The sequence below is a fragment of the Ranitomeya imitator genome, chromosome 1 (assembly GCF_032444005.1).
Source record: "Ranitomeya imitator isolate aRanImi1 chromosome 1, aRanImi1.pri, whole genome shotgun sequence".
Taxonomy (NCBI): Eukaryota; Metazoa; Chordata; class Amphibia; order Anura; family Dendrobatidae; genus Ranitomeya; species Ranitomeya imitator.
This window is the reverse complement of record NC_091282.1, coordinates 462676509-462704297: the sequence shown is the minus strand read 5'-3', so window position 1 is coordinate 462704297 and position 27789 is coordinate 462676509. Positions and strand designations below refer to the sequence as shown.

General features: G+C 40.9%; 1 protein-coding gene across 2 annotated transcripts in view; it reads left to right on the top strand.

Moving 5' to 3' along the window:
- The window catches only part of MPDZ (multiple PDZ domain crumbs cell polarity complex component), a 246070-nt gene that overhangs the window by 130876 nt on the left and 87405 nt on the right, over positions 1 to 27789 (top strand). The window contains exons 23-32 of one of the 2 annotated variants that reach the window (XM_069764959.1): positions 9352 to 9550; positions 12087 to 12128; positions 17655 to 17759; positions 18930 to 19022; positions 19162 to 19339; positions 21221 to 21331; positions 22301 to 22381; positions 22994 to 23089; positions 23981 to 24052; positions 26948 to 27104. In XM_069764959.1, coding sequence (XP_069621060.1) covers positions 9352 to 9550; positions 12087 to 12128; positions 17655 to 17759; positions 18930 to 19022; positions 19162 to 19339; positions 21221 to 21331; positions 22301 to 22381; positions 22994 to 23089; positions 23981 to 24052; positions 26948 to 27104 — 1134 coding nt within the window. The remainder of the gene's footprint in view (positions 1 to 9351; positions 9551 to 12086; positions 12129 to 17654; positions 17760 to 18929; positions 19023 to 19161; positions 19340 to 21220; positions 21332 to 22300; positions 22382 to 22993; positions 23090 to 23980; positions 24053 to 26947; positions 27105 to 27789) is intronic. The other variant, XM_069764966.1, reaches the window with a different exon arrangement.

Here is a 27789-nt window from a genome sequence, read left to right as displayed (position 1 = left end):
TGGTTGCATTATGCTCTATGGGGTGGCTGCATTATATTATATGTGGGCTGCATTATAGTGTATTGAGGACTATGGGGAATACATTATACTATATGAAGAACTGTGTGATGCATTATACTATGGGAAGTGAATTGTACTACATTGATGACTATGGCGGTGCATTATACTATATAGAGCACTATGAGGAGTGTATTATACTATGTGGAGGGCTGAGCAGTGTATTTTAATATATGGAGGACTATGAGGGGTGTATTATACTATATGGAGGACTATGGGAAGTGTATAATACTATATGGAGGACTGAGAAGTGTATTATACTATATGGAGGACTATGGGGCATATTATATGGAGGACTATGGGGTGTGCATTTTGCAATATTGAGGACTGTGGTGCACATTATAATATATGGAGGACTATGGGGTATATTATACTAAACAAGCAAAATGCTGCATATTCATCGAGTTTTTGGATTGTTTATGCCGGAACAAAAATCATTGTTCTCAGCAGCACATCGCCGGTGTAAACTGTAGATGTGCTGCTGATAACATGATACTGTATGGTGATCTGTTAGTGACCTATTAGTGATCATTCTATCCCCATCATTCTTTCTCAGTTGGTGTAAAGAGGCCGGTAAACAAGCATTGAACGACTTCAGTATTGCCGATCACACTCATTTAGCGGCCTGAACTCAGCGCATGTAAACACAACCGAAATGCTTTTGTGTGACGTGCAGTATGTTAGCATTTAGGGCCCCATTTTAAACTTTGCGTAAAACTGGCCCTGCTGGCAGGGCTGCTAATATTGCCAGTTTATCCGGCCCCGAGGCTTTGGCCAGATTGCCCTCATGTGCAGTGGTTAGAGAGCAATCCCTGCAGATCCGCTGCCTGCATGAGAAAATGGCAGTGGAGCGGAGCTGCAGGAAATGGATCCGTCCTGCCTGTGCTTCCTGTCTTACACAGCAGCGGCTGACATCATCATTCAGCGCCGTGGCTGTGCGAGACAGGAAGCTGCCGGTGATGGTGCGGCTTCAGGATACCATGCACAGAGGTGAGATGAGTGTGTGTGTGTGTGTGTATGCAGAGAGGTGAATGGTGCTGTGTGTGTGTAAGTGGATGAGAGGGCAATGATGGGGCAGAAGGTAATGACTGGGCAATTATGAGGGTGATATTTTAGTATATAGTGTACTCACTTATGTATAGCACAGTCCCTTAGTATATAAAGCTTTGTCGCCTTAAAAGGTGGGGGGCCCAGACACATTTCCTGCACAGGGGCCTCAAGCTGTCTGTGTCCGCCCCTTATCAGGTTGTATATGCCACCTCTTTTCCACAAGACTTTGTAGGCAGCCATTGGTCTCAGTCCTTGTTAGCTATTCTTATCATTATATCTATGGACACTCTAGCCCCTTACATGTTTAGAGGGATATATTTTTGGTTTATGTTTCATCAATACTGAGGAATTATATCTCCATGTCCTAATTGATATCTGTTATTTGTTTATGTGCATTTATCTTTGCATGTTTCATTGAGGGTGCCTTTTGCATATTATTTCAGCACGTGTTGCTTTATAGATAAAGGGAACACTAAAATCCCACATCCTAGATATCACTGAATGAAATATTCCAGTTGTAAATCTTTATTCATTACATAGTGGAATGTGTTGAGAACAATAAAACCTAAAAATTATCAACGTAAATCACAACTAATATCCCACGGAGGTCTGGAGTTGGAATGATTTTCAAAATCAAAGTGGAAAATGAAGTTACAGGCTGATCCAACGTTAGTGGAAATGCCTCAAGACAAGGAAATGATGCTCAGTAGTGTGTGTGGCCTCCACGTGCCTGTAGGATCTCTCTACAACGCCTGGGCATGCTCCTGATGAGGCAGTGGATGGTCTCCTGAGGGATCTCCTCCCAGACCTGGACTAAAGCATGAGCCAACTCCTGAACAGTCTGGTGCAACGTGACGTTGGTGGAGGGTGCGAGACATGATGTCCCAGATGTGTTCAATCGGATTCAGGTTTGGGGAACGGGCGGGCCAGTCCATAGCTTCAATGCCTTCATCTTGCAGGAACTGCTGACTTACTGCAGCCACATGAGGTGTGGCATTGTCCTGCATTAGGAGGAACCCAGGGCCAACCGCACCAGCATATGGTCTCACAAGGGGTCAGAAGATCTCATCTCGGTACCTAATGGCAGTCAGGCTACCTCTGGCGAGCACATGGAGGGCTGTGCAGCCCTCCAAAGAAATGCCACCCCACACCATTACCTACCCACTGCCAAACCGGTCATGCTGAAGGATGTTGCAGGCAGCAGATCGCTCTCCACGGCGTCTCCAGACTCTGTCACGTCTGTCACATGTGCTCAGTGTGAAGCTGTTTTCATTTGTGAAGAGCACAGGGCGCCAGTGGCAAATTTGCCAATCCTGGTGTTCTGTGGCAAATGCCAAGCGTCCTGCACGGTATTAGGCTGTGAGCACAGCCCCATCTGTGGACGTCGGGCACTCAGACCATCCTCATGGAGTCGGTTTCTAACCGTTTGTGCAGGCACATGCACATTTGTGGCCTGCTGGAGGTCATTTTGCAGTGCTCTGGCAGTGCTCCTACTGTTCCTCCTTGCACAAAGGCTGAGATAGCGGTCCTGCTGCTGGGTTGTTGCCCTCCTACAGCCCCTTCACTTCTCCTGGTGTATTGGCCTGTCTCCTGCTAGCGCCTCCAGCCTTTGGACAATACGCTGACAGACACAGCAAGCCTTTCCACAGCTCGCATTGATGTGCCATCCTGGATGAGCTTCACTACCTGAGCCACTTGTGTGGGTTATAGAGTCCATCTCCTGCTACCACGAGTGTGAAAGCACAACCAACATTCAAAAGTGACCAAAACATCAGCCAGAAAGCATTGGTACTGAGATGTGGTCTGTCGTCCCCACCTGCAGAACCACTCCTTTATTGAGTGTGTCTTGATAATTGCCAATAATTTCCATCTGCTGTCTATTGCATTTGCACAACAGCATGTGAAATTGATTGTCAAACAGGGTTGCTTCCTAAGTGGACAGTTTGATTTCACAGAAGTTTGATTTACTTGGAGTTATACTCTGTTGTTTAAGTGTTCACTTTATTTTTTTGAGCAGTGTATATAAATATATACCCAGCTCTGGCAAAAACTAAGAGACCACCACAACAATATCTTGTCATGGGCAGCTCAACCTCCTGACCTTAACCCCATTGAAAACCTCTGGAATGTAGTCAAGAGGATGATGGATAGTCACAAGCCATCAAACAAAGAACTGCTTAAATTTTTGATCCAGAAGCAGTGTGAAAGATTGGTGGAAAGCATGCCGAGACGCATGAAAGCTGTGATTAAAAATCATGGTTATTCCACAAAATATTGATTTCTGATTTCTTCCTGAGTTAAAACATTAGTATTGTTGTTTCTAAATGATTATGAACTTGTTTTCTTTGCATTATTTGAGTTTTTTTTTTTTAATTTTTACCATTTTTCTTTGTCAGAAAAAAAATACAAAAATTATTGCTTGGAAATTCGGAGACATGTTGTAAGAAGTTTATAGAATAAAAGAACAATTTGCATTTTACTCAAAAATATACCTATAAAGAGAAAAATCAGACAAACTGAACATTTTGCAGTGGCAAAATGCCAGAGCTATATATATACAACCGTTCAAAAATTTAGGGTCACCCAGACAATTTTGTGTTTTCCATGACAACTCATACTTTTATTAATTAAATGAGTTGCCAACTGAATTGAAAATCTAGTCCAGACATTGACAAGGTTCTAAAAAAGATTTTTATTTGAAATAATAATTTTCTCCTTCAAACTTTGCTTTCTTCAAAGAATGCTCCCTTTGCAGCAATTCCAGCATTGCAGACCTTTGGCATTCTAGCAGTTAATTTGCTGAGGTAATCTGGAGAAATTTCACCCCATGCTTCCGGAAGCCCCTACCACAAGTTGGTTTGGCTTTATGGGTACTTTTTGCGTACCATACGGTCAAGCTGCTCCCACAACAGCTAAATGGGGTTGAGATCTGGTGACTGCACTGGCCACTCCATTACAGATAGAACACCAGCTGCCTGCCTCTTCCCTAAATAGTTCTTGCTTAAGTTGGAGGTGTGCTTTGGGTCATTGTCCTGTTTTAGGATGAAATTTGCTCCATTCAAGCGCTGTCCACAGGGTTTGGCATGGCGTTGCAAAATGGAGTGATAGCCTTCCTTATTCAAAATCCCTTTTACCTTGTACAAATCTCCCACTTTGCCAGCACCAAAGCAACCTAAGACCATCACATTACCTCCACCATGCTTGACAGATGGCATCAGGCACTCCTCCAGCATCTTTTCAGTTGTTCTGCATCTCACAAATGTTCTTCTGTGTGATCCAAACACCTCAAACTTGGATTTGTCTGTCCATAACACTTTTTTCCAATCTTCCTCTGTCCAATATCTGTGTTCCTTTGCCCATATTAATCTTTTCCTTTTATTAGCCAGTCTCAGATATGGATTTTTCTTTGCCACACTGCCCTGAAGGCCAGCATCCCAGAGTCACCTCTAGAAGAAGTTGACACTGGCGTTTTGTGTGTACTATTTAATGAAGCTGCCAGTTGAGGACCTGTGAGGCGTCAATTTCTCAAACTACAGACTCTAATGTACTTGTCTTGTTGCTCAGTTGTTCAGCGGGGCTTCCCACTTCTTTTTCTACTCTGGTTAGAGCCTGTTTGTGCTCTCCTCTGAAGGGAGTAGTACACACCGTTGTAGGAAATCTTCAGTTTCTTGGCAATTTCTTGCTTGGAATAGCCTTCATTTCTATGAACAAGAATAGACTGTGTCTATCAATGATACTGTGTAACAAGTATCTCTTCCCTGCTCTCAATCCATCAGCATGCTTGATGGATGAGTAGAGTGCCTCCACATCTGCGGTCACTAAGACCATGTTTCCTGCTAATTGCATATTCTCAAGATGCCCCAGGGCCGCGGTGGTATCCTTGATATATGATGGCCTTACTGGAATTTTAATAATTAAGGACATTTTCGAGCTGGACTTTAAGGGATAAGTTGGAGTTTAGTGGCCTTATATGAAAATATCTGGTCCTTATGCATTTTCTTTTATGTTTTCTCTTATATTATTAGTCAATATTGTAATTGTTTTTTTTCTATTTTCTTTTTCCATTATGTTTCGTTATGATATTGTTGTGAGAAAAATATATGCATATCATGTAAAGTTAGTTGTTTATGACACTAGCCCTTTAATATTGCACTTTCTAGGCACGTTACACTTTAGCACTTAAGCACTTTTAGTATGATTATTTTCCATTTGGGGAGTGATCCCATTTTTTTTAGGATCCCTAAAGTCAGACATATATCCTTTTGGACAGCATTACAGATCCTAACATATTTACACATGTATAGTCCAGTCACTTCTTTTATCACTAGTTCTCTGCCATTAGCTCTGTCTTATTTTATCTCTTTTAGTATTATTGTCTCATTTTTTATTACTCCCCTTACTTTATTCTTAACATAGTTATATTAACACCTTTATAATATTTAGACCTGGCCCATTGTAAACACGTTTTTATTAATTAGTATATGCCACTGCGTACCTGCTTAACCTCTAGCCACCTTTCCAGGAGCAGAGCGCATGCGCGGATCACAGACTTGGCATGGTGAAGGCAAGCGGACTGCAGTGGAGCGGCGCACCTACGTCATCTTAATTGATGACCGGGACGGCGCGCTCACATGACCGCAACCCATCCCCACCTTCAGCATGGGTCTGCTTGATCCGCGCATGCGCCGCCACGCTTCATTTACTGTAGGGTTTACACTCCTTCAGTAGCACTAAGTACACTGTATTATAATAAGCAATTACGGCGGTCTTATGAAGTGTCACCTTAAGCAGCAATAAGTACACTTTATTATAATAAGTAATTACGGCGGTCTTATGAAGTTTCATCTTCAACACGGTTCTGTCTGATCTATGCATGCGCCACCACGCTTCTCTTCCTATAGGGATTACACTCCTTAAGCATCACTACGTACACACCATTATAATATGTCATTACGGCGGTCTCTGGAAGTGAGGACATATCGGGTCCTCCCTCATCACACCACGTCCAATTAGCGCGGCATCCATTGATATTTAATCTGGCCTTCCCTCTGCCTCCCAAAGAAGCATTGCGAAACGCACGTCGAGGCAGAGGGACCCCATAGATCTTCCACACGGCCGACATTAGGTAATATGCCATTCATTTCTTAAGTCTTTGCGGCATTTAGTGCATTTAAGCACTTCTGACATTCCACTAGGGACTTATTTCCCATTGAGTGTTTCCCCAGTGAAAGTCAAGCATGCTAATGTAGCTAATATTTAGTCTTAACATATGGGGCATGATTGGGAATCCTCCCTTATGCGGGGTATTAGTGCAGTTTATGTGAATGGATCTTTGCAATGAATCATCACTGCACCTCTTCATAAGTGTACACTTGATGTCAGCCACTAGTTTGGAGCATCCTATGGCACTCTAGTCCCTCTATATTTGGATCTAGCACCTTTTCTTATTGTATGTATTTTAACCGACAAATCAGTGAAACACATGTCTTGTTAGCGGTACATCACCCCCCTTTTTCCTTTAGGGGTGTTGTAATTTAGGGGCAACTTTTTTGTGATATATATATATATAGAGAGAGAGAGAGAGAGATATATATATATCTATATATATATATATATATATATATATATATAGAGAGAGAGAGAGAGATATTATATGCAGATATATAATTTTACAAGCCCCCTGCATATAATAAACTAGCACCCTTTAGTGCATTTCATGTGGCTCTAAAGGGTGTTTAGCCTTATTAAACCTAACAAATAAATGATTAAAAAATAAACGTGAGGTTCCCCGTATTTTTTGATAACCAGTTAAGGTATAGCTGACAGCAGTGGGCTTATATTGTCAGGTGGTTATTTGGCCCTTCCCAACCTATAAATACCAACCTGCAGTTTCACGCACAATGAGGGAAGACTAAGTGCAACACAAGGGGAAAAGTGGAACGCTAGGGAAAAGGAGACTGGAGACTCCTAGGCAGATCTAATAGCACCCTGCCTCCCGTACCATCCTTTTATTGATTCCACACAAATTGCCGAGAAGGGACTCCTGTGTATCCCTAGAGCTAGTCCCTGAATAGGGAAAGGGGAGGGAAGAAGGACACTGATCAGTCCCCACTGTAAACTAAAGAGAAGAAGGTAGATAAACAAGGGGGAAGCAACTTATCTTGAGCAGACTCAGAGAGGTAACATCAAACGTCCTCCAACAGCGCCAGAGAGGAAGTTAGCCGGTTGCTATTGCTTCAAGCCTTCACAAGGGTAAATGTGAATATCACCGGTGACTTCCTGAAGCAGACTGGGAGTCTATAAACACCCAGGTCCAGGTAGGTCAATTAGAGGGAGGGAGAGAGGTTGCCTATGGGTCCAAAAGTCAGAAGGATTAAGAAGGCGTCAGCAATGCCAAACGTAGAGAACTTCTACAGCCAAATGCAGAACGACTGTCTGTAGCATCTGATAAACCCGTGGGCGCAGGACATTAGATGCAACCAATTCTGACGTTTTGACTCAGCTCATCACATTTGCCTTGGTTCATTGCCGTCAGGGTAATAGTAGTTGTGGGGTTTTGAACCTCCATGGCTTTTTTTTTATAAATTGGTGAACCAGGGAAAGTAACGGAGTTCTTCCCCGCATTCCTCCTGCACCTGCCTATCCCATGAACTTTGTCCACAGATCCACAATGGTTTAATAAAGGACTTTGTTGAAACAGCTCATGGGTGAGTGCTGCATCTTTTCTGCTCTTGCACATTTTTTAGAAAGTAAGGGAGTGTTTTTTTAAATAAAATATTTTTGCGTGTGTTTTTTTTGTTTTGTTACTGGGTTAGTAATGGGGGTGTCTGATACCTTTCCATTACTAAAACCACGGCTGGATGTCAACTGTGTTTTTCGACAATTCACAGCTGACATTAACCCCAAATACCATTACCCTGATTGCCAATGCACCAGGACAATCGGGAAGAGCTGGGCAAAGTGGCAGAATTGGCGCATCTAATGTGATGTGCCCCTATTTTTGTGTGGCTGTGGGCTGGTATTTTAGGCTGGGAAATGCTCAAAAACCACGGACCTTTCCAGCCTGTTAATATCAACCCCCAGCTCCCTGTTTTACTTTTGCTGGTTTTCAAAAATAGGGGGACCCTGCATCATTTTTTTAATCTTTTTTATTAGGGTAAGCAAGGCTAAACATCCTTTAGAGCCACATGAAAGGCACTATATTGTGCAAGTTTATAATATGTAGGGGGATTGTGATATTATTTATCTGCAACACTGGCCTACCGCCTCAATGTATTAACCTAACGATCCCTGTGTGGCCTATTTAAAAAAAAAAAAAAAAAAAAACCTATTGGTTTTATTTATTTATTTATTTATTTTAAATAGGCAATCAGGTTCCTCGCATCATGTTCTCATTCACTTTATGCAGTTAATAGCCCTCTGTGTCTGTACTGCTACATACTTAGGCAGTTAACTGGTTCATGCAGCTTTACATGAACACCCGAGCCTTACACTATGGCTGGTCTGAATAACTAAAGCAATTGTTACCATCCACCTCTCGTGTCTCCCCTTTTCCCCATAGTTTGTAAGCTTGCGAGCAGGGCCCTCATTCCCCCTGGTATCTGTTTTGAACTGTATTTCTGTTATGCTGTAATGTCTATTGTCTGTACAAGTCCCCTCTGTAATTTGTAAAGCGCTGCGGAATATGTTGGCGCTATATAAATCAAAATTATTATTATTATTATTATTATTCTATTCTATTTTTCTAAATCTTTCTGTCATCTATCGCTTTTTATTATGGTACATTTTTTTCTTGGAGATTTGTGCGTCAAAATCGGACACCATACGGATGGTCCGTGTGCCATCTGATTTATTTTTTTTATCGCACCCATTCACTTGCGTTGGCGGGTCTTGGCCATTTTAAGTGGCCACACGCAGCATGCAATTTTTTTCCCCTCAGCCCAATTAGAGCTGAGGAATGACTCGCAGATGAGCACTGCCTCATTGAGTAACATTGGTCAGAGTCCAATGAGATTTGTTTTGCGCGTTGCACTCGTCCAATTTATACATTAATTTGAGCGAACCCTAACTCTTCTGCTGCTCTTTACAATGCTGTGTCATTACAGAGATATACATTGAGTCTTGGCTGTCAGGAATATGTCATACGTTTTACACATTCATTGATTGTTAAATTCATTTCCAGAATATGTTTGATAAAATAGAGTAATAAATTAATACAATTCTATTTGCATTTATATTGTATAGGTATGACAGTGAGTGCTGATAAAGACGGCGTTGGTATGATTGTCCGCAGTGTTATAAATGGAGGCTCAATAAGTCGTGATGGTAGAATTCATGTCGGAGACTGCATATTGGCAATCAATAATGAGTCTACTGCAAACCTAACCAATACCCAAGCACGGGCTATGCTGCGAAGACATTCTTTACTGGGACCTGACCTAAGGTAAGGGGCCAGAATTTTCGATTATTTTCAATAAACCGCATAGTATTGATTACCTTGGGTCATTTTGTAATTTTGGCATTGTATTTAAATCTCAGTAATAGTTGCTGATTATTCTGTATAGATGTAGCAGAGCTTAATCTGTCAGATGTAGCAGTGGTCCAACTCTTTTGTGATTCTGTGAGAAGTCTTTAAAGAGGACCTGTGACTCTGGAAATGCGGTCATACAGGCAGCATGTTATGGAGCAAGATTAAAATATAATGTAAAAAATACAAGTAGTGAAAAAGTACCATTTAGTAGCCTGTAAAGGACCCGACTCTTCTGCATGAGACAGGTCGAAAATTATGGGATCACGGCATGCTCTATGGCAGCTTCCCACAACCCTACATGGCAACACTCACAGTGAGAACCCGAGATCTCACAGGTTATCACAAATTCTTTCAGATGTATCTAAATAAGCACTGTCTGCAGCATTAAGCCGAAAACTGCAGTCATTTCAGATGATGGATGCCTTAGCACAACCCCAGTCCATGGTCCAGGTCAGTACACTCTCGCTGTGGACAGGAGCTGTGCACATTTTCTGACCTTCTGGGTTCCTCTGTGGTATGACATCATCTATGTGACACACAGGTGATAAAGCGTCAGCGCAACACGTATGCCTACCTCGGGATCCTAGTAGGTCAGGAAATTCACGGCCTGAGTGTACTGACGTGGACTGGGGTTGCGGGAAGCAATGCGCTCATCTCTAGTTATAATGTTATTGATCGGTAATTACTGTTTTAAAGGGGATGAATCAACAATGTATGTTATCCCAAATAAATTGGACAGAGAATAACTTGTTGATCGCTTGGGGTTTGACCGGTGGGAGAGAGCATCCGCAGTTCTGCTCCTTATTTATCAGGCAGCTGGAAATTACATTGGCAAAGAGTCACAGAGAATGAATGGAGTTGAAGTGATCATGTTTTACCTCAGCGCCACTGAGATGGGGGATCTAAATAGCCCAGTTCTCTGGATCGATGAAGGTCCAACCGGACAGACCGCCAGCGATCAAGACGTTGTTACCTATCACTTTGGCAGGGAATAACTTATATGCTGGGTCCAACCTATTTCCAATTACACGTATGCTCTAAATATAATTGCGATCACATGTGCAATACTTAGAAAATCCTAAAAAAAATTGATCTGTTGGTGAGCCTTGTGGATGGAGTTGAGGAACACTTAATTTTGCTCTGCAATTTCCTCTGTGCTGCTGCTTGTTTCTGTGTGCTGTGCTGTGTATAGGAGACATTATAGCAACTAGTCTTCATCCACCAGCCCAGAGTAGATTGGAAAAAAAGAGATAGACGGATTAAGTGATGACAGTGAAGGATACAACTGGTGTAATGGTCGGAAAGAGTTGTAGTTACACCTGATAGATTATTCTGAAAAATTACTCAAAAGTAAGGTTACCCTTTAACACTAGTTTTTACTCTGTAAAATCACCTTTTCGTATGGTCTGGAAAGATGAAATAACATCCAGCTCTGCTACATCTGTACAGCCTGTGCACGGCTGAGTTCACATCACATTTGAAAAGCTCTTGACGCACTTTCTAAATGTGTTCATAAGGATACATTGTCTAACGGAGGCTGAATGAGATGCTTCTTGGCTTTCACCGGGCCAGTACGTAGACTCCTACAAAAAGCATGGCATGCGAACAAGCGTCTGTGCCAAGTGTGTCCTTTTTTTTTTTTACAATGGGACTCTGTGGGTAACGGGTGCTGCTCTGTCTATTGGAGGCAGCCGTTTAATGCATACGTCCCAGCATACATATTCCCTGAGGCTAGAAGTGTGATGTGAACAGAGCCTTAAACCTCTTACAAAGTGCGTGGCTTGGTTTGTTATATTCTTCTAAATTGTCAGAATTTTGAAGCTATATAGAAAAGGAACATAGCCTTGGATGGTACAGCCACCTTTTTGGGGAACAGAGTAAGAATGAGGAAATATCCAAGATGAACATATTGTGTATTTTTTTTTCCTGTAAAAGGATGGCATGATTTCAGTTTGACAAGCTTTCAAACAGCTGGCTGGGGTTGCAGGTTTGCGTTGTTTTGCACAGAGAAGCAGCTGTGCGGCCACTCGCAGAATGCATGTCGTCCCACTTCACAATCCACCTTGCCAGAAGCTTCTGCTATCTGCGCTGTTCTAAGAGCCCGGGCTTTGCATACCGCAGCAGCTGCTTCCAACATCTGCCAGATAATTACCAGTCTGAAATGGAATTCACCTGCCCTCACCTAAAGAATACATTCCTGATCAAGGGAGAGAGACGGATGGCGCTAACATTTCCTCATCCTTGTTAATAACACACAGAATGAGCAGATGCTTTCTGGGGGAGGTGTTGATAAAAGGGAGATGGGATTGATTTAGAAAAAAAATAGACAAAATCAAAAATTTGCACCTACTTTTTACTACATATGTGTGCTTCGCGCGGGCAGCGTGGGGCTTTGGCATTTGTTAACACCATTGTAAAAAGATGCTGCATTATATGCTTCCCATTCTAGATCTTCTCCCGCGCCCGCTGATGATCAGGCCCCATTTTATGTGTGAGTATCGGTGATCCGAAAGCTCGGCATGGCTTCCTCTCTTCACCTCACCTTTTCCCACAACTTTCATTCATGTCGCTCTTTCATTAACTACTTTGTATCTTTTCATGTGTTCGTAATCTCTCTTTTAACTCTTCGTATCACTTTTTTTTAATTACACATGTGAAAAAAAAAAAAGAATTCCTTGTGTAATCCAACACTAACCATTTCAGAGTTGATTGTTGTTGTTTTTTTGCATGCACGATCTTCTTGGTCATGTGAAATTCTCTCGTTTTCGACACCAACTATTATCGTATTTCTCTCTCCTAACCCTTTCCTCCCCGCAATTGACTGTTTTCCTTGAAGAAAGCAGTGACTGCATTCCTTGTCGAATAGTTGCAGCTGGAAAGAGCTAAACGTGGAGGACCAGGGTAGGAAAGTTGAGGTTTATTTCAGGGAGAAGGTCAAAACACGTGTGCTCTTTTGCAGCCTCATTGTGTTATTTTGTGGGGTTTTTTTTTCTCAAATTCTACAATTTTGAAATCATTTTATGTTTGTTTTTATCGTCTGGTTTCTGTAAACTAAAATGTATTTATCAGTTTTTATTTTTGTTATAGGCTGAAAAGCCTAAATCCTTATATAAATGTGAAATCAGTTATTACTAGGTGTAAGCCAAATATTGCACATCTCCTTCTCCTGGAAAGTGACAAATATGAAACGGTTTTTGGTAGAGACCACATAAGGAGGGCCAACAAAATCTAATTTGGCCTCTTATGACCAAGTGATGACAAATATGGAGCAATTTGGTTGGGTCTGCTACAGTCGTAAGTCTCAGTTGGAAGACTTTTTAGTTGGATAGTCTTGTTCAGCTACATTTCGTAACCAAAAAAGTAACAGATTTAACAAGAAAAGCTTGTAAGGAAAATATTTCCAAACTAATGCACATCTCTTTTTTATTTTCTACCAAAGGGGTGTTCATTTTAAGTGTAAAACATACGTTGTTTGTCTCATTCAGGTACATGTGCATTTGTTCCGTTTAACCATAATTGAAATAAAAAAATCAAACTTAAATGATAGCAGTTCATGCATCGTTAGATGAGCATAAGCATATTACTTTGCATAGTAACAATATACCGGTAGTTTGTTGTTTAGCATTAGGCATAGTAGTAAATAATTCTGACATTCAGCATAGTTGACTTGATCACTTTCAGCATGGTTGACCTGATCACTTTCAGCATGGTTGACCTGATCACTTTCAGCATGGTTGACCTAATCTTATATTTCTACATTTTACTTTTTTATTTTAAATGCACATTTTTTTGAAAAGCAAGCTAAAAAACATTGTCAGGTCTGATGTCACAGAAAAAGGCTATACTTATTGAATTACTGGCTAAATACCAGGTAACATCTCCTTGTATTGGTGCATTTGGCTTATTTCTGTGATATAATTCGAGTCAGTTAAGTTTGTCCTCTTTATTCATTTTAATTCCTTAAAAAGACCCCCATACACATTAGACTATCATCGGCCAAAACTGACGATGGGCTAATTTGTACTAAGGGCCTCCAATTTCTGACTGCCAACCCCATTGTTCTCAGGAAGATAAGCTGCTGTCAATGGATTCGGGCACCAATTTTTTCAAGGAGTGTTCCTGTGTATGGAGAATTCGAAAGACAGAACGTCCAGCCACATTTTTGCTCGGCTGACTGTTATCTGTTGTGTATGAGGCCCTTAAAGAGAATCTGTCAGCAGGTTTTTCCTGCCTATTCTGAGAACAGCCTGATGTAAGCAGATAGAAGCTGAATCCAACAATGTATCCTGGGTGAAGCCATTCTGACACAATCAGAGTTTTATGATTTAGCAATGCAGCAGAGCTGAGAAAGCAAACCTCGCCCACACCAGGCTCTGTACGTACAATGTCCTTAGACAGTGAGCTGCTGTGTGGGGGGTGTCGGACTGGCATGCAGGGCTGCTGTGTCCCAGCAATAGTAAGCTCCTATTGCTAAAACAATCATTGCAAGCAAACAAGAGGCATTGCTGAAATCTGTGTTTTAACCCCTACCTCATGCTGTCCTCAGATTGCATGCAAAAACCTGCTGATAGATTCCCCTTAAGAAACAGATTTTAAAAAGGATCTTTCTGAGCATTTGTGAAATTTGATTTTGAGTTGATTTCTAATTATGTCCATCTTTCTTCCATCTTCGTGCTCTGTTTTTACTCCATTTAGAAGCTGTATAGTTTTGAACTGCAAAAATCTAGATTGCTGTTAGATGAATTGTATGAGACCCTAAATTGCTCTTAGAAATAGGGCCTATTTGTTGTTGCTATTCATTCCCTATTCCCTTTTATAGGTTTGAGTTGCGATATCATAAGATCCAATTAAGGGTCTATTCACATTGTCTGATTAAAGGGAACCTGTCACCCCCAAAATCGATGGTGAGCTAAGCCCACTGGCATCAGGGGCTTATCTATAGCATTCTGTAATGCTGTAGATAAGCCCCCGATGTATCCTGAAAGATGAGAAAAAGAGGTTAGATTATACTCACCCAGGGGCGGTCCCGCTGCGGTCCGGTCCGATGGGTGTTGTGGTCCGGTCCATCGCCTCCATCTTCTTACGATGACGTCCTCTTCTTGTCTTCACGCTGCGGCTCCGGCGCAGGCGTACTTTGTCTGCCCTGTTGAGGGCAGAGCAAACTACTGTAGTGTGCAGGCGCCTGGCCTCTCTGACCTTTCCCGGCAGCGTGAAAACAAGAAGAGGACGTCATCGTAAGAAGATGGAAGACCCCGGACCGGACCGCGATGCCCATCGGATCGGACCCCCCCCCCAGGTGAGTATAATCTAACCTCTTTTTCTCATCTTTCTGGTTACATAGGGGGCTTATCTACAGCATTCCAGAATGCTATAGATAAGCCCTTGATGCCGGTGGGCTTAGCTCACCTTCGATTTTGGGGGTGACAGGTTCCCTTTAAATCATATTTTGGGGATTTGCACAAAATTTAGTCAAAACTTTTGCATTTGACGCAACATGTGAGTAACCCTGAAATGGCAACAATTGTGATCCTCAACTGGATGAATGTTGGACTTTCTCTAAACTGGCCACGGTAGCTCACCATGTATCTTCTGTCCCAGAACTTGGCAAATGTCATGGGAAAATTTGGAAGGCTGCATTATTGTTGATTACCCTTCCTTAACAATTCCATGCTACATGTGCTGGAAAATCCAAAATGTATTTAGCTCCAAATTGACCACCATGTCGTAAGTTGAAGGCCACTGGACCAGATACAATAGTAAAGAAGTCAGTCAATTGTACTTAATAGGAAAATGTGATTAATAAAAACATGTTTTACCATAAAACTATTTATAATAAGATTAAAATAAGCGAGTAAATGGCAGATCATTACTTTTTATGGATTCAGCCAGAATTGATTATTATTAAGCAAAATTCTGAAGGAAAAAAAGAATTTCCTCCCCTCCTCCTATAGACAACGCATTTTGTGTTGAAAGCAAAATCTTGATCATGCATTCATGAGTTGTTTATCTGACTCCTACTCATTGGATGTCAGTCAAAAAACCCAGGTGCCAGGCAATGGATCAAATTCATTTTAGCTGTGATATCGTCATGTTTATTGGCTAATTCCCAAAGCACTTGTGTTGGTAGCCACCAGCTGTGATGCTTGATTAAGGTGCTGGTGGGCTTCATGGTATTTTTATCTCCCTTGATTCAATTTAGCGCATAATGTGAAATCAAATGAAAATTACGTATATTCTTCTGTCAGAGCAACCCTCTTCAGGTCTTTATTAGGGTGAGTGTATTATTGACAATTTGTAACTCATTCCTTGCCATGCAAATCACATAAAACACGCTTTTACCCGAGAAATAGAATCATTCGTCAAGAATGCAGTCCTCCAAATGTACACAACAGCATAATCTAGAAATTCGAAGCCATACATGTTTTCTAGGACATGGATCATTTGCGTCTGATGCTGAGCCTCATGATGCAGATAGCACCGTAAGCCTCTCAATAACGGATTTAAAGCTTTCGATAATCTCATTTCTACCCGGCAGTGGTCGGCTTCAGGTGACTTGTCTCTGGTTTTGGCTCAAGCAAAGATTTAAAGGGAACCTGTCATTGGACTTTTGCTGCCATATTTTTTTCTCTTCTACTACGTCCCTTTTCCCCGCCGTGTCCCAGGTGATTGAAACGTTCCTTGCTATGCACACTCATGGAGGAGAGACCTGTCAATCACCCGCAGCGGAGCAGGGCTGTTCAAAATATGTTTTTTCCACGAAATGCCAGAGTGTTTCAGAATAAAACATGTTTACCTGTGATTGTGCAACCAGACTCTGATTCTGCTCGTTTTTTGTTTTTTTTGGCAGCATGAATCGAGTGACAGGTTCCCTTTAACTAGAGTTTGCTGAAAAATGCAACACTTAATGGGGTTTTCCCATGAACAGTGTACATTTTAATGGATAGATCTTGGAATAATTATAATCTCCATAATTGGATGTGTTAAAATAATGTCCCTGTGCCGAGAATCTTATAAATGTGCCCCTGCAGTGTACTGTGTATTATTCGAGGACACTCTGTTAGCACCCGAGCATGCCGGATAACACCTTATCAGAGCATGCTCGCTCATCACATCTATATATTGGTCTTTTACCCATTTTGCTCCATTTTAGAGCAAATACTTTCATGCTTCATTAAATCGCCAACGTTTGCACACAAATTGCTTGAGTACAAATAGAACATTCACTCCATAGGAGGCGGACAGGTCTACATTCACACAAAAACTAGTTTACTGTTTAAAAAGTCACAAATAATGAAACCTGGATTACCAAAACATTCCCATAATGGCGAGCAGAGAGCAAAAAAGGTGAACAAGTAGAAAATAGGCTTCAGAATAGACACAACGTAGTATTTTTTTATTCACTGTATAGTCCTCGTTTCTATCTTCTTGGTAATGCTTTGTTTTTGAAGCATAAATTAATTTCGACAAGAGTGACTAAATACAAGTACGCACTGCAGTGTCTGTATCGGCTGCAGGTCTCTTGAACCAAACGAAACAACCTCATTGGCATTCACGAGGCAATGGAGTTCAGGTCTGGAGACCCGAGACATGTCTGGAATATCCAGCCCGTACTTGAACCATGAAACCCTGACTCATGAAGCTGGCCTAATGTAATGTTATATGTAATAACCCTGTGAAGTAATGACCACTCAGTCGTGCGCTGTATTCACATGCATGTGCTGTTTTTGTCACAGTCTTGTTGCTACAATTTTTTATGCTTTTTTTCTTCTTTTTTTTTTTTTCAACGAGTGCAGTAAGTATATTTAATTGTAATTTAACGTAAATAACAAATGCCAATTCAGGAACAAAAATGCTTGTTTGATTAAAGCCTATGTCAGTGGTGTTGTTCCATTTATTTATACTCTTATACTGCCCATGTACTTGTTAAGTTAACCAACACTGTGTGTTCATCCACTGCTTATAATATACCTAATAACCTGGTAGCATTAATGTTCATTGCTGGACATTTCTCTTATAGCATTACATATGTTCCAATTGAGAATTTGGAAGACTTTCGGGCAAGTATGGGGCAGCTGAGTGAAGCATCTGTGATAGTGGATCCATTTCCTGTACAGAGCAACAGGTAAGCACTATGTGTACATGCTGTGTATATGTGTAATGTATACTGTATACTCCTTAACATTGAAATTGCAATATCCCGAATTATGTAATGTACTGGCACACTGAAAGCACTTTGGCACACGAATAATCAAGATCCACTGCTGGCAGTTCCTTTTGTAACGCTCATTAAATGCTATCTGTGACTGTCAGCAGCATTTAAGAAGTTAACAGCAGTGTTTAGAGTCTAATAAGGATATTGTGCAGGTTCAGCTGATAAGCTCACCCCATACACACAACATGTTACTTACATGTATGCCACACATCAGGAAGGGGTTAAAATGTGTTTGAATTAACTTTAATTGGCAGAATTATTGGAAATCTTGGTTACTGTACTGGTGGCTTGGGTTTGAATCTAACCAGGATCCAATGGGTAATGTTTCTCCTTGTGGAGAGTGACATGCCAAGCCTGGCATGTCAATGTGAGGAGGCTTTTATGTCTTGCAATGCTTCTTTCTGAAATTAAATATGAAAATTGCCTCTTCTCAGAGGAAGAGGACTAGAACTCCAGTGCCACCTCATGGATGATTCAGTCCTAAAAGTCAGTATTGACCTTTTAAAGAGTCTTGTCACATGACTTAGGATAAAGCCAAACTTTTGGCTTTCTGGTTTGGCTTTTATCCTAAGTCATGTGACAAGGCTCCTTGAAGGGTTGATGTTGACTTGTAGGATTGCTACTTCCAATTGGTGGCACTGTATTTTTGCCCAGCGCCAAAGAGCATTAGTCGTATCACTTTTGCACAGATGCCCTTTGAGCTGAATAGTGCAACTTTTTGAAACCATAAAACTGGCAGAGTTTATGAATTCCATCTCTCCTCCCCAGTGTGCGTGTATGCATGCCTATTATATTAGGAACCTAGATAGTGAGCCTCATGGGCACAGTGAGCGTTGTGTGCAGAGTTCCCAGACATACTAATGCTATATAAATAATAGGTTGTGAAAATATGGAATGTAATGCAACATCTGAAATGTCATAGTGAGCTGCACCAGTTTAGCTGTTTTCCTCTGCTTGTGTCTCTGGTGCAGAGAGTTGTATGGACTCTTTGAGAAGATCAGAACACCACCAAAGGGGAACAGGCACTGACCCTTACATTTGGTGATCAATAGAAGTCTCCACATTTATTTCTTTTTATAGTGATGGTCCAGAGCTGCCTGAGCGTGAAGAAGGGGAAGGGGAGGAAAGTGAACTGGAGCACGCTGCATTTAACAACTGGAACAATCCAAGAAGGTTTGCCCAAATGTGGTTTACTCTATACCACAGAAACTGAATGAATGCCTAGAACATCTTTGCCCAATAATTCAAAGTACTACTATGTGCCTGTGTTATATTCATGAGCTAATTTCTGTCCTTTATCTATATCCTCCAGGGTAGAGCTTTGGAGAGAGCCTGGGAAATCACTAGGGATCAGCATTGTTGGTGGCAGAGGCATGGGGAGCCGTTTAAGCAATGGGGAAGTAATGAGAGGAATCTTCATTAAACATATTCTAGAGGACAGTCCGGCTGGGAAGAATGGGACACTGAAAACCGGAGATAGGATTGTGGAGGTACAAATGGACAACTCTTTGACGACAGCTTTGGCCATTGTTCTCCTTCCTGCAGAAATATTACATTTGACTATTAAGTTGAAGTCTACACTTTTCTCCTTGTAGAGTTTACTTGTAATACAGTTGCACTTCTTGTCTCAGGGTGCTTTATTTGGAAAGTGATGGATATATAGAATTACGGATATATAGAATTACGGAATTACACAGACTGACTGGTGGCACGATACAGCCGCTGATCAGTAAATGTTATTGACGGTCATTTAACTTCCTGTTTTCACGCGCCAAAGTTACCGGTGCGTACTGAGTGATCTATACTAGATTGTTCGGTTCTTCAGTGCGCATAGGCTGCCTTTGTTTTCGGCAGCATGAGTCCTGTTTGCACAGGATGATACACCGCCGAGAATGATGATCCTTTATCCTGCATAAAAAAACCTTTCATTCGATGGCCAAGCATTTTGCTTGTTTATCAGATTGAGATCCTATTTACATGGCAAGAAAATCGAGTGATGGGTGTTTTTAAGAACAATTATCTTTAAGAGGTAATGTTTCTCCTTGCAGAGAGTGCCATTGTAAGGAGGCTTATTCACCGTGCAATGCTCCTCTGGGAAAGTAAATAAACAAATTGCCTCTTCAAAGAGTACTAGGACTAGAACTTTATTGTGGCACCTTTTCAAAGCAGCGATTCGACAAGTCACTCTCGACCCTTTAACGAGCCTTGCAATATGATTTAGGATAAAAGCCAAATCAGAATCTTAATTTGCAGACATGGTGTTTTGGGGTATTGCCTCTCGACAGTGCAAAGTATGAGATCAGATTTGGCGAGGTGAGAGGCTCTGGACTGAGGTCTAAGGGGTAAGGTTTATCCTTGTGGAGAGTGACATACCTGCCCTCGCATGCCATTGTAAGGAGGCTTATACACCGTGAAATGCTCCTCTGGGAAATTAAAGTGACTTGCAGGATCACTGCTACCAATGGGTGGCGCTATAGAGTTTTAGTCCTCTTTCTCTTGAACAGGCAGTTTGCATATTTAATGCCCCTTTATGCTCACTATAAATGTGTAAGTGTTAAACACACTTTCTGGTCTCCGGTGACTTCTCTTGAAGGCATTTTAAGATATTAACTTAGATTGTTTTATTTACAAAATTAATAAGTACTAGGGATTGTCCCAGTGAAGCTTGGAGACATAAACTGAGACAACAGTGTGCTGGAGAAAGTTAAGAATGAATGAATTTGGTACATTTTTTGGCTGCCGAGCGCATGCGCACCGCAAGGAATGTCGCTGGTTAGAATACTTTTCTGTTGAGATACCACTCCCCCTCGTAGATAAGCTCCACCCAATTATAAAAAGTGTAAAAACACCAAAAGAAGTTACATTTTGCTCAGCCATAAGTTGCCTGGAATTTCACACAATTTGAAGCAGTTTTACATCTGACTAATCTGATTAAGTCTTTTGGGCTCAGTGAGTAGGACTTTTCCCTCAACTAGACTACTATCTTCAATCTTGACTGTCTCTCTCTGTTTGCTTTAATGAGTCCCCTATCAGCCTTAAGCCTCAGATTAACTTTGGAGACCCCAGTTGCGGCTTGTGATCCTTGCAGTAAAGCCATTTAGAACATCACTTACAACATAAAGCTGTCGTACCAAGGCTTTTTGCACAATAAAGCCTATTACTGACATCTATTTATAACACTTCTCTAATGCTTACATGCATCAGCGCAGTAGCCATAGGAGGAGACTTTTTCCCTTTTTTTTCTTTTTACAGCTTTTAGCGTTATCTTTTAGCACAAATCCCAAGGGTAATGCAGGAGATCTCCTAAACTATTGCATTTACCCAACTTTTTTTCTATCATCTTTCCCTGTAAAAAAAAAATGGTGATTTAGGTGGATGGTATTGATCTGAGAGATGCCAGTCATGAGCAGGCAGTGGAAGCCATAAGAAGAGCTGGAAATCCTGTTGTCTTTCTGGTCCAGAGTATCGTCAACAGACCCCGGGTGAGTACATGAAAAGCTTGCTTATAGGTGGTGGCTTATGTAGAAGACCTCATTCAGACATCCTAGATTTTTCTGGCACGTAAAAACCCGGACCCTTGTTCATCACTGTTTTGCATCAGATTTTAATCAGTATTTGGTCAGTTTGTCAGTTTTACCATCAGTTTCATCAGTGATTTTCAGTGATGAAAATAAATACGTTACAAAGCTTCCTCTATACACTGTAATGTTAATCACGGACCACTCTGATGCCATTCGTGTGATGTCTGTGATTTTTACGGACTCATAGACTGTTGTGGGGGTAAAAACTGGACATGTCTCCATTATTTTTTGAAGACCACTCAGGCTACAAAAAAAAATGGACATGTGAACAGCCCAAATGATTATACTGGGTTGGTATTCTAGACACATGCCGGTAAGGAAATTGACAGTAGAAAATAACCGGATCTTCTGAACTGACATCTACTGCCTTTCAAATTATGCTGCGGATTTACACTTCTATGCAGATTATTAGTCTTTGTAGTGCAGAGAATCTACAGCATTTCCGCCATGAAATCTGCAACAAAATCTGCATAATTCATTATCGGTCTTAACTTTCTCTGCGGATAGTTCTTTGTGGACGTACAGTATTCTGATACTGATATATGGACTTGCATACATAAATTGCCCCTCCGTTTCTGAATTGTTGCATGGAGTTCATGCCAACCGATTTTTAGCGCTTTTTCATGACCGTTGGGAACCACATAAATAGAGGCTACTGTGATGTCTACAGTGAGAGTTTCTGATCAGCTCTGTGCTGTAGTCATATTTTACTATAGCATTCAAATAAATAGAATTTCCTATCAAATATATCCTGATCACTAGCCAATATAAGCAAACACTTTTGATACCTTTCTTGTTGTAACTTGAACCTCCAATAACTGTAACCAGCCCTCCAATAATTGTTTCTGTTTCCCTAATTTTCTCCTGTAGCCTGAATCTTTGTATTGCTCATCTGCCTCTGCTTTCAGGGGTCAGTCACATACTAACCCCTTCTCTCACACCTCGCCGAAGGTAAATATTCCGCTTGCTTGCCTTTCGATTTGCTTGCTAGTCTAATCATTCTTTTGGAGAGTAGACTCATTAAGGGAGATTTGAGACCAGATGCATTCAAATTACTCCCACCCCACACCCCACCACCATTAAACACACACTTTCCGCCAACATCTGGATTTACTAAGTCTACTTAAATTTTAGGCCCCCCCCCTATCAGATTCCTATATAGACCTAACTATTGACTGGATGTTGTGGTTTTTAAATTATTATATTCTTATAATTTGGGGTATTGCTAGTCAGGGGTCAATGTGACCATTCTACCAATAAAAGCCTCCTAGATTCTTAGGCCACATTTGTAGAGTTGCTAGTACTTTTTTCCAGATATATCAGCTCATAAATAATAAGGGTGAAGGACTCTAATGGTAATATGTGTGATGTTATTTGTGAAAAATAGAATTCAGTAGGACAATTGATTAAAGGAGTTGCCTCACTTACCACAATGTTGGCTTCCAACCAATGTTCCCGCTCCAACCATCATTGCCTTTAGTGAGACAGCCCCTTTCTGAGCTGGTAGATTTTTTTGCTTTTGGTTTAATAGTAATAATATTGTGTTTTTGTTTTGTTTTTTAGAAGCAAAGCTTGCCTTTACAGAGCACCTTTGGTACTAAACCTCTCTTCAGATGCACTAACCCATTTGCTGATTCCTCCCAGTTCACCACTAACAAGGTTGGATCTTTTTTACTAGTGTGCCTGTTCCCCAGACTTGCACTTCCTGTCTAGCTTACTTATTAGTATGCAATAACTGGTGTGATATTTGGATGCACATATATGGACACTGGGTTGGAGAACCATACAGAAATGTAATGCTTAATGGCCATTTAAAGGGTCCATTCCCTTCTGGTCTACGGGGGATAAATTATACAAATTCAGTCCGTGTCCAAAAGCATCTGGGCCAAACTGTGCGTAATTACCAAGGACTGAAAGTACATGGTTAACATAGAAAATAATATTTTAGTTGATCTCTTATAATAGTTTTGTATAGTTTTTTTATTTAATATGGCCTGGAAAACCTATCTACCACAACCAATCCCTCCAGGTCAGTGGCTCACTGGGTCTCCTGTTTGGTCACTTTGGCACGTCCGTATTGGTACTGTGAAAAGTATATCACCACTGTGCCAAGTAGTTAACTGCCAATGCCATGTAATAATCCATGAGCTTAAAGGACATATTTTAATGTATTATTATATACTGAGCACTTTCTGGAGACCCAGTGAGCCAACATGTAGACATGTCAAGGAGACCCTGTAATAAGTATATCTGAATGGCTATTTATTTTTTATTCGTCACACTACCTCTGTGTTTAGGAATCAGAAAATCTCTAAATTGTATTTTCATTAATCCTAGTGGCTTTTCCTCTTGTCATCACCCTAAAAATGAAAGATCCTGTCCTCCCCCCCCCCCCCAATTTAAGTGTCTCATACCCCTCTAAATGCTACGTATACTTAGTATGAGATGAACCGTTAAACAGTGACACCAAGTACACAATTTTGTATTATCTGTATATTTTCTAAGGTTGCACTTGTTGTCATTTAAGATTCTATTCTCTTGTCACTGTAGGCTGCAATGAATCCGGTTAGAATTGCTTTCCGTTGTTCCCCAACTAACCCCTTTGCTCCCACGCCATTTAAGGTTTGTCTTAGTGCTGACATTTAGTAACTGGCCATACTCTTCCATTGTTAGTGTGCACTTGTTTGTGGTCCATATATGATGTGATGTGTCCTTTTTAGTTTGTGAAGCTCTTGTTGACTGTCCAATGGAAAGTATGAGATACCTACTGTGTCCTTCATTGTTTTATGTTCATCCATGGAGCATGACCATCAAGTGGTGGTTGTTTTGTATATTGGATGCATTTTTGCATGAATATCTAAAGGTGGTCATACACATTAGACTAAAGTTGGCCAAACCCTCTGATTTTCTTTGGGACCAACTAACTATCTAATAGCTTTCGGCAGATGACAAGGAGAAGAGCTATTAGGCATGTTGAATTTCAATATACCTAATCCTTTATTCTTAAGGAAGGTAAGCTGCCAACAAAAGGTGTCTGACAGCAACTTATTCTCCTCTTTCCATTATGAACACTTTTAACACTTTGCAGAATATAGGGAGGTTGGGAGGACTAGCTGTTGGCTGAACAAGTGTTCAGCCAAGAGGTTTTGAAAGTGTTTGGCCACCTTTAGTGCTAGTTTTACTATGAAAATGTAGTGCATGTATGTTTTTGTTTTCATGCTAATATCCTTGTATTAAACAATATGACTTCTATCACTCCTGCCTTTTGGATAGGATTAAGTTGTACCTGTTCTTAACATGGCTGTTGAGATGGAACCGATATGCTGTTAAGACCTGGGTGTAACAGGCTGGTCATACTGCTATTCATTGGAGGTCTCAGGTCCTCCGACTGATGCCATAAGCTCATGTTCCTGGACAGTATAATGTACAAAGTGCCCCAAGAATGCAGAAATGTTGAACCAGCTGATATGTGTACCAAAAAAAAAAACAACGTTCATGCTCACTCGCATGTGTTTTAGCCTACCTCAGCTAAACTTTGATATGAGAAATGTTTATCTGCCATGTGTTTGGCTGAGCTGGCTAAGCAAGGCAACTTTTTTTTTGTTTAGTGTACAATGCGTGTTCTCTTCACCTCTTTGTTCGGCCACTTGGATCTCTCTTGCTTTAATGCCCTTATGAGTATTCCTCATTGTGGTCCTGGGGGATATTGTTAGGCTACCAGGTTCTTCACCCCTGCACCAAGATCCTTCATGTTAGGTGTGCTAAGTGTACAGCTCTGGCAAAAATTAAGAGACCACCACATCAAAACCCTGTCATGGGCAGCCCAATCTCCAGACCTGAACCCCATTGAAGACCTCTGGAATGTAATCAAGAAGATGATGGATAGTCACAAGCCATCAAAGAAAGAAGAACTGCTTACATTTTTGCACCAGAAGAGGTGTGACAGACTGGTGGAAAGCATGCCAAGATGCATGAAAGCCGTGATTAAAATCATGGTTATTCCACAAAATATTGATTTCTGAACTCTACCTGAGGTAAAACATTAGTATTGTTGTTTCTAAATGATTATGAGCTTGTTTTCTTTGCCTTATTTAAGGTCTGAAATAACTTTTTTTTCTTTATTTTAACCATTTTTCTTTGTCAGAAACAAAATATAAAATGTATTGCTTGGAACTTCGGAGACAAGTTGTCAGAAGTTTATACAGTAGAATAACAGAACAATTTACATTTTACTCAAAAATATACCTATGAAGAGAAAAATCAGACAAATTGAACATTTTGCAGTGGTCTCTTAATTTTTTCCAGAGCTGTAGTATTGTGATCTTCGGACGATGAATGAACGAACAACAAAACACAGACCGGTGACCATAAGACCTAGTATATGGTAACCATCTGCCTCTGACTTTTGTGGGGCCTTCACCTTTTGGGGAGGTTGTTTGGCAGAGATAAAATGAACATATACCCTACTATAAGTAAGTGATAAGCAATAGTGCATATAGATAACATAGGGTACTTAGTAAATACTGTTTTTGATCAAATCAAAAAAGTGAAAGCCATCCCATCAGCGCCAAGGTGTACCCAGTCGGGACAGTCCTAACCGCTAGTGTTAAAACCTTACCCTGTGTCATAGTACCGTCAATGTGAGTGAGAGTCGAGCAGGATCGGGACAGACTGTGGACATCCAGCCGTTTGGATATATAGCGTCACCAATGTAATAGTACAGCTTAAAAGGTTCCAGCTCCATTAAACATCAAGGGCAGAACTCATGTAGCGCCTTGCTCTTTTGGAGGCGGTGTATGATAGGACACTTGTTAGTGAGCTCTTTTGTGTGTAATATCATGCTTTTCGTTGTGGTACTTTAACAGCAGCACAATATCAGGCTTTCAAGAAAAAAATGATTTACTAGTGCATGTTGATCAAACATTTTGAAGATCTGATTTTGGCTAAGCATGGGGCAAGATTTCTTTTTCTAGAAAATTCTTGTAGCTTTGTCCCTGTAGTTTACCCAAGACAAACTTTGAAAACTACGGTTACTTCTGATTGATGATGAGGCCTGTCCACGTTCCTGATTACTAGACTTCCAGCAATACGTGAAGAGCGTTGGGATCTGTCACATCACAGATCAGACTACAGATGTTTAGAACCAGATTCTGACATACAAGTGTCATCAATGATTTTTATTAGGGGGGTCGGAGAAGGGGATACATCTGATCTGACAAGTAGTGGGAACCCCAGCTTTCAGGAATTGTAAAATGGAGTTTCTGAAGAATGTCTTGGTGGCTTACTGTGCAATACATAAAGTAGGGGAAATAAGTATTTGATCCCTTGCTGATTTTGTACGTTTGCCCACTGACAAAGACATGAATAATCTATAATTTTAACATTGAGAGACAGAATATCAAAAATAAAATCCAGAAAATCACATTGTATAAATTACAAATTAAGGAATTGCATTCTTTAGCTATATGTATATTATTTTTAGCAACATTACCTAATGATTGTTTATTTTTTTTGAAGGCTTCTTCTAGTAATTCTGACTCGGACTCGGAAAAAACTACTTTTTCCAACCTTATTACTGCATCGGTGACCTCAATGAGTTCAGACAGTGCTCAGCCAGGCAGTGCCACATTTAGCGGTGATCCCGAAAAAGAGGACGAGTTTGGCTACAGTTGGCGTAAGTACAATAGCGCTTAAGGCTAATTCAATGTGCCACTATAAAAGATGTGAATTTCAGATGATGATGTAGAGATTTGTGTCTTATAGGGGATTTCTGGGAGTTAATGACGAGAGTAAGGGGAGTTATTAAATAACGAAATATAACATTAAAACTCTTTTACCTGTTGAATCTCCCGCTGCCCCAAGGCCATCTCTCCAGTGATCCCCTCTGATCCTGTAGTGATGGAGTCCTGCCTGTTAGTCACCTGTCTGATGACAGGACATCATTACTGCAGGACCACCACTTTCTTACTCTGGGTTAGATTATATAAAAATCAAGGAAAACCCTTTTAAACTGTCTATTGTTTCAAAGAGTTTTGCATATATCCATAGTGCAGGCGAATGTAAGACATTTATGAGTAAAATCTGCTTTTTTTCTGCATTTATGAGCCACTTCTCTCCCAGCCTCAGCTACTCCAATAGACGTCCTAAAGACGTTGTGTGCATGTACTCTTAAAAGGTATCTATCACCAGGTTTTCACTGCACCGTCTGATAGCAGCATGATGTAAGGATAGAGACCCTGATTCCAGTGTTGTGCCACTTACTAGGCTGCTTGCTGTGATTTTGATATAATCACTGTTTCCTCTGCTGCAGATCTACCACTTCCCTGAATGCTGAGCTCTGTATAACCCCGCCCACACCA